The following is a 7163-nucleotide window of genomic DNA, read 5'->3' as shown; positions in this document are numbered from 1 at the left end:
AGGAATGCTGGCCCAGGTGACCTAATAACGTGGAAGACACCTGGTCTGGGATTTCTCCCTCCAAAGCCTTGCTGTGTTCGCCTGTGCAGAATTGGGTTCTGCTGCAGCTGGAGGGGGGCCCAGCGTGGAGCATTGACGAGGAATTCTGCGGCACGAGGAGCTGGGTTTCCTGTCCCTATATCCATGCTGACGCGATGGGTTGCGTGCAGTGTTGTGACCTTGCTCAACGAACTCATCCAGGCAGAAAGTAACCCTTCAAAAAAGAAGATTTTTCACAACTCGCTGTCCTGGGTTTGTGCCAGCACGGAGGGTGGCGCGTTAGAGTGAGGGGGCAACAACAACCTGGAGCATCGCTGCCCCGAACTCTGAGATCTGGGTCTGGAGGGGAGGGTTTGCAGGGATGACTGCAATAAAATTTCCTGATGTACATAGACTGGCCTGATACTTACTGAACATCACGTGCCTCGGGTGCTGCAGTGTGCAAAAAACGTTGGCCTCTGGTTTTTACTCACCTGTTAAGCTCAGTTTTCAGGAATCTCTTTGTCTGGAAGTCTCAGCGTTCCTAAAAATGCAGCAAGCTCGTTGTATGCTCGCTGCTGCACTCTGGTTTTGACAGCAGCAGGCAGGAGAGAGGGCAATAAAAGGGCACAGCCTTGTACTTGAAGCAGAGAAATTAATAAAAAATACTGTGAAGAACAGAAGTATGTATCTTGTTCTTAAATACCGTGTCTTGTAAATCTTGACCTACCTGGCACTCTGCGCTGCACGTTCTGGCAATTTCATTTGTAGGATAATTAAGGGATTTATCTTTTAAAGGTCTTGGGTTTGTTTTCAGATCTCACCATTCCAGCAGTTTGGCATGAGCCGAAGGATTTATAAGCAGCAAACAGCCTACGTGAGCAGCATTTATGGGAGAGAAGGGAGGGAGGGAGGGAGGGAGAGGGGCTTCACCTCCTGCACCTGCCCTGGGAGGGCAGTGGGGGCTTGGGGACAACTCTCAGACGAGGTGTCCTGCCTGTGCAGCAGGAGATCTGCGTTAAAGAACTGTCCGTCTCTGTCCTCTGACGCATGAGGAGCACACATGTCAAGAAACAATGCAAATTAGAAAATCAAAGTGCGTGGCTTAACCAGATGGCTTTTATCAGCAAAGATGAACCTGCTTTTTCCTCTCTCTCTCTCTCTCTTCCTCCTCCAGAAGCCCTTCAGAGACCAGTAGTGTCAGACTTTGAGCCCCAGGGTCTGAGCGAAGCAGCTCGCTGGAACTCCAAGGAAAACCTTCTGTCCTGTCCTAGTGAGAATGACCCCCATCTCTTTGTTGCACTGTATGATTTTGTGGCGAGTGGGGACAACACTCTCAGCATAACTAAAGGTAAGGTAGCTGGATGGAATGGGACTGTGTGAGAAGGCACAGAAAGAAAAAGTCGCTGTGAAATAACTAAGTTATACACTAAACCCTATGGAATCTTTTTTAGTGTGGGAATTCTTCTTAAATAAATACAAATATTTCACAAAGTCATAACCTTTTAAAAAGTTAAAGCTGTCTGAAGTTTTTGCATCGGGCAAGAAAATGTTTGCCAAAAAGAAGGTCACCATTAGGAGCAAGAATTTGAACTAAGAAATTTAAACTGAGCTGATTTTAGAGGCTGGCCTCTATCAACTCTCTAAAACACAGTCCCTCTATGAAAAATGACTGTGCAGATCAAGTGTTTTCTCACCCAGTCCTTCTGTTCCTTAGGTGTGCTCCAAGTCACATCTGCCTACCTTGCTAACTTAAATTATTTTTTTTGTTATTGTTCATCCACTCCTGTTCTCTCCTGGCCCCATCAATCCAGCTCGGCTCAAATGAAATTTGCTACATTCGATTTGTAAAGCTCAAGCAGTATTAAAGCTCAAGCGGTATTAAAGCCTGACAAACTTCTCAAGTGTGCGTGTGACTCCGTTTGGCTCTGAGGGGTCCACTCATGCCTAAAGAAACACACACGCTCCCTGCTCAGTCAGATGTCTCTCCTTACGTGAGATTATTTAATGATCTGTTTGTTAACCAGAACGAATCTATCTTTGTCCTCGGCTCTCTGGTTTGCCTTGTCTAAAATGCGTTTTCTTCTTGCGCTAAGGTGAAAAGCTCCGGGTGCTGGGCTACAACCATAATGGGGAATGGTGCGAGGCCCAAACGAAGAACGGCCAAGGCTGGGTACCCAGCAACTACATCACCCCCGTGAACAGTTTGGAGAAACATTCCTGGTATCACGGACCAGTGTCACGTAACGCTGCTGAGTACCTTCTGAGCAGCGGGATCAATGGCAGCTTTCTTGTGCGAGAGAGCGAGAGCAGCCCGGGACAGAGATCTATTTCGCTGCGGTACGAAGGGAGGGTGTACCACTACCGAATAAACACTGCGTCTGACGGAAAGGTGAGGCTGCAGGCTGTCCGAACCGTGGCAAAAGTCCTTGCCCCACTCTATTTTGTCCACTGGCCGCACAAGGAGTAGCAAGTGAATTAAGCAATTCTGAACCCTGGTCACACTGTAGATCATCTGTAGTTACAGAAAATCCTAAGCACGGGTGTGACAAAACAGTTTTGCTCCTTTAGCAAACTTGTGATGAGGTATTACACGGCTCAGTAGCAAAACACTTTAAGTTAGGAGAGATACTGCAGTTGCATCAGAGCTGAACGTAACAGATATTATTAATAGGAGATTCTCAGGAGGAATTCCTTTTCCATATGTTCAAAAGATAATCTCTTTGCCAAATTAGAAAAGCCAGCACTTGTTGCTAATAATCCTGTAAATACTAGGAACAGAATGCTTTCTGAGCTATTCTGCGGTATTTTTAACTACTGTTTTGATTTCTCTACAGTATTTCAGCGTGATCGTTGGAGACGGGTAGGCACTTTCACTTTTATATGGGCCCTGCCTCTAGTTTCTTGATTTTTTTTTTTCCCTAGCTCATTGTGTGCTGTAGCAGTGTTGCAATGCCGTGCTTTGTGGATGCTGCAGCGAAATGTTAGCATAAAAGCATAGTTTTCTGCAGAGTTCTGTTTGAATTTGATGGAAACATTTCTGCTGGCATTGGATTTTTGAAAATCTTGCGTTTTTAACAATGTGTTTTAAGCAGTGTCTCTTTAGATCCCGTGCAGAAGTTGCAGTGTGGGTCTGGAGCATGGCTGCTATGGCTCTTCTTGCCAGCATCTAGCAGATGACAGATTCTGTGCCAATAAAGTACTTCAAAAGAAAAAAAAATTTTAAAAAATATCAAGTATAGTAGTGGCCCACCGTGCCCAATTTTCCTTTGTCCTGTGAGAGCTTTATTCTTCTTACAGCGATGTTGACAGCAAAGTCTTTAGTACGAAAATACAGGGAACAAGCACTTGGTGTTTCCTACTTATTACTCATCACTCTAAAACCTTTAATAAGATAAACAGATATTATTCAATACTAAAATACTTTTTGTCTGCTTTAGCAAGCAGATTGTAATTGAGACAATTCTGACCCTGTTATTTAAGGCAATGTATTTCCAAGTTACGGTGCTTTGATTCTTCCTTTTTCCTCCCACGTAGACACACTGCGTGGTCAGAATGGGCACAGTGAAACGCTGACGTGCAGCGTACTTGCAGGACTGCACGCCACCCTGGAATATTATTCCCTCTGCTGTCTCTGCAGTTGATATTCCTTCTACTCACGTTGATGCTGGCAGATGAGCAATGTTCCTATGTGAACATTTTGAACCCGAGCCCCCTTCAGGTGGTGTAAATAAGCATGTGTCCGTGGTGCAATAGCACGTGTTCCCTATTTCAGCTGTAACAGGGTTTGGCATACGAAGGCTTTCATCCCAGCAGAGCTGTTTTGATCCCAAGAAATAGTTCTGCAGAGCTTCAGTAATCCGTTCAGGTCTGCATTAGCCAGGTTAACCGTTTGTTTTCCACCGAGTTGCTTGAACTGGTGTTTTTGAGAAAAGGTGCAGATCAGCGTGATTCACTAAAGCGGATCCGCAGCTGGTGGTGGTTGGAAGTATGGAAACGAGAAGTGGCAGCGACCAAGAGCCGTGGCTTCTGGGCTTTGGCTGTTGGCGCAGGATCAAGCGGAGAGGTGGCCACAGCCCTCCTGCCCGCTGCTGTGCCAGGCGCCGGTGTTCCTGCATTCGGAGCGGTTTGCCATGCCCGTGCATGAGGCGCTGCAGTTTGCAGCCTGGTTTGTTAAATCGATTTCAATTTGTGTTAATGAGCCAGGCGGGGAATTGCGACAGCCTGGCGGCAGACGTGCTGCCCGCTCCGCTGCTTCTGCTGCCGGGCTGGGGGATCCGCGCTTTTCCAGCACCCCGGTCCCAGCTGCAACAGCTGAGGAGCTAGGAAGAAAACCCGAAAACCAGCTAATATCCTTACTTTTGCCTCTGCAAAACGGAGACTACTGGAGCAGGTTCCCTGCTCTGAGCTGCTTGTGTCGCACTCAATTACCCTCTTCAGAGTGGAACACGGCTCTGCCAAAGGAAAGCTCTTACCTTCAACTCCCTGAGCACCTGGGGCCTTCCCAGCCTGCTGTATCATTAGTCAGCCTGTCCGGGGAATTTAATATCTGCAAGTGCTGTGGTGAGGATGAATGGCTTTGGTGGGATCGTGTCCCATGACCGAGAGAACACGCTGTCGGGAAAAAGAGGTATGAGAGAAACGTGTGGAACAGCTGTTGCTGGGTGCGGAGGTGTGCCGCGCATCGCCCAGCCCCGCCAGGCTTTTTCCTGGGGAGAATTGAAGGGTCTAGGAAAAAGATTGGAGGTGCACGTGTGTCTTAACTTTTGCACCTTTCCATGCTGAATGCATTAGGGTTCTACAACTTTTTATGGAAAAAAGAAAAAGAAAAATTACTCCTCTGGGAACATGTTTATTTTCTAATTTAATGGATCATATTCTTCCAGACCAGGTTTTAATGTTTTGTTGGGTTTGGGTTGGGTTGGTTTTTTTTTGTTGTGGTGTGTGGATTTTTTGTTTTGCTTTGCTTTTAAAGGAAGGCATTAAAAAGTGACCTTTCTTGGTTTGGCTTGCATGGTGCGTCTAGTCATCTGGTGTATCACTTCTGTGGTACAGAGGACTTAGTTTTCCTGACCTGATAGTGCTTGAAGCAAAGCCTCCCATTGTTTAACCCAAGTGAATAAACGACATTGTCCCCCCAGTTCTTCAAATCCTACTTTCCTCAGCATTAAGGGTGCAGGACATGGGTCCTTCTTGAGTCTCTTGGAGCCTCCAGTGGCTGAACTGGATGTCGACTCACTCCTTTATCATGGATCTTCATGGATTATTTTTTTTTGTGTGGATGTTCAATTTGGTCTGCTGACTGGGGAGGGGGAATTCCATCAGCTTGAGGATGTGTTGGAGGTGAGCATGGGCCAGTTTCACTCTCCTTGTAAAATATTCTTGCCAGGAAAAAGAGATGTGACAGAAGCTGCAGACATGTGGCTAACTTGTACTGGTGTTACAGTTTGACTGACAATGTACAAAAATTGCCCAAATATTGTATCAAAACCAGAGCCAGAAAACTGAGTCCGGAGGTAACCTCACGTGCTGCAGAAGCTCCGAGTCTGTTACCTCTGTGCGCACAGTTAGCAGCACCGGGCGGTTTTCTTGGGGGAAATTATCCAACAAGCAGCGTGAGGCCAGGCTTGGTAATTGGGCTCGGTGGAGAAAGGAGGTTGCAGTGAACAGCGGGAGCTCGCTGGGCTGCATCAGCAGCGTGCTGGTCAGAGCTGCGCCTTGCCTCATCGGCTTGTGCCGCATGCTCCAAATTCCAGCCGAAGGTTTAAGCACGGCGTAACTGTGATTTGCAGCAGCGCTGGTGGGCAGTAAGGCCTGCGGGAGTCGGTGTTGAGTTGCGATCACTGAGAGGTTAGAGAAACGCTGCCTGCAGAATGAACGTACCTGGGAGGTGGGTGTGAGGTTTTTTAATGTAACTGGAAACTTCACGTGTGTTAAGGCATGGAGTGTGGTCCTGTGGCCTGGGCAGGGTGATCCTGAGTTCTGTTCCCCATCCTGCTACGAGTTTCATGTGAAACCTTTAGTCATTTATTTGACCTTTTTCTCCAGCTGTAACAAGGTCGTATAATGTTACACAAAACACAGATATCTCTTCATTTCCATGCGATGCTGAAACCATGAGATATAAGCCATCATGAAAGCATGAGCAGCTTCCTTCTCTATACTTCTCTAATACTTCCAGGAGATCCTGGTGTTCAGCATAATTTTCTACATCCATACTTTTATATTTTAGTCCTCAGTGAGCTTCTTGTACCACTGCTAGTACTACAAGTTGTTCCCAAACAGGTACAGCTTGTTTTAAGTTGTGGTTGTACTGGCTAATGCTTGGTGATCAAAGCCATGCAGCTGTAAAAGCTTTTCCTATGTTGTCACTTTTTTGTTCTCAAACATCCGCTTTAAGGTGATTTCACCTCTTTGACCATCCGGCGAGTTAGAAGCGTTTAGGAAGTTTGATCCTGGCTATTGGCACGCAACTCTCATGGTAGAACCAGTGCATGGGCTGGACAGAAATCTGGGTGGCTCACACAGTGCTCCTGCCTCTCCTGGGAGGTTGTCCCTTGGTCCTTGGTGTCACCTTGGTCCTTTGTGAGAAGTGAAGCTCGTCCATCTCCTGTGTGCTGTGTGCAGCATAGGCTGTTGCACTTTGATATAAAGATTTCTCCCTCTCTGTCAGGTGTTACCAGCAGCACTGTGTTTTAAAATTAAATTTCTACCCTGCCTGGCAGAAGACTGGGCTTCAGTGTGAAAAATAGAACTACAAAGCTCTGCTGGTAGGGAATCACTTGTCCATTGTCTTTAGTAGGCTTTTAGGCTTAAAATGGATCTTCTGTATAAATGTTAAGAAGGTAACAAATATGGATGTCATGCCTCACAGCGGGTTTTCATTCATTGGTAATGATTTTACTTCTGTGTTATTGATCAGTGCCCATCACAAGATGGAACAGGCCAGCTGCCCAGCTTAATGCAAAACGCTGGGCAGAAGCTTAAGCCAAAGCAGGGAAGCCGCCGGTTTGCCAGTGACTCTTGGAGGAGAATTTAGGCAGGTGAAAATGTCATAACCCAAACAGTAACAATGGAATCGAGACACCAAGGTTGACACTTTATGGGTGTTAACACCTTATGGTAATGGGTAGAAGCTGGAAGAG

At 46.6% G+C, this 7163-nt stretch overlaps 1 protein-coding gene across 2 annotated transcripts in view; it reads left to right on the top strand.

Annotated features, from left to right (window-relative positions):
• The window catches only part of ABL1 (ABL proto-oncogene 1, non-receptor tyrosine kinase), a 31025-nt gene that overhangs the window by 8072 nt on the left and 15790 nt on the right, over nucleotides 1-7163 (top strand). Inside the window, exons 2-3 of one of the 2 annotated variants that reach the window (XM_009870147.1) lie at nucleotides 1196-1369; nucleotides 2115-2410. In XM_009870147.1, the coding sequence (XP_009868449.1) occupies nucleotides 1196-1369; nucleotides 2115-2410 (470 nt within the window). The remainder of the gene's footprint in view (nucleotides 1-1195; nucleotides 1370-2114; nucleotides 2411-7163) is intronic. The other variant, XM_009870148.1, reaches the window with a different exon arrangement.

Source organism: Apaloderma vittatum, unplaced genomic scaffold (genome assembly GCF_000703405.1).
Source record: "Apaloderma vittatum isolate BGI_N311 unplaced genomic scaffold, ASM70340v1 scaffold24555, whole genome shotgun sequence".
NCBI lineage: Eukaryota > Metazoa > Chordata > Aves > Trogoniformes > Trogonidae > Apaloderma > Apaloderma vittatum.
The sequence above is the reverse complement of the archived record's forward strand: the minus strand, read 5'-3'. Positions and strand labels throughout refer to the sequence as shown.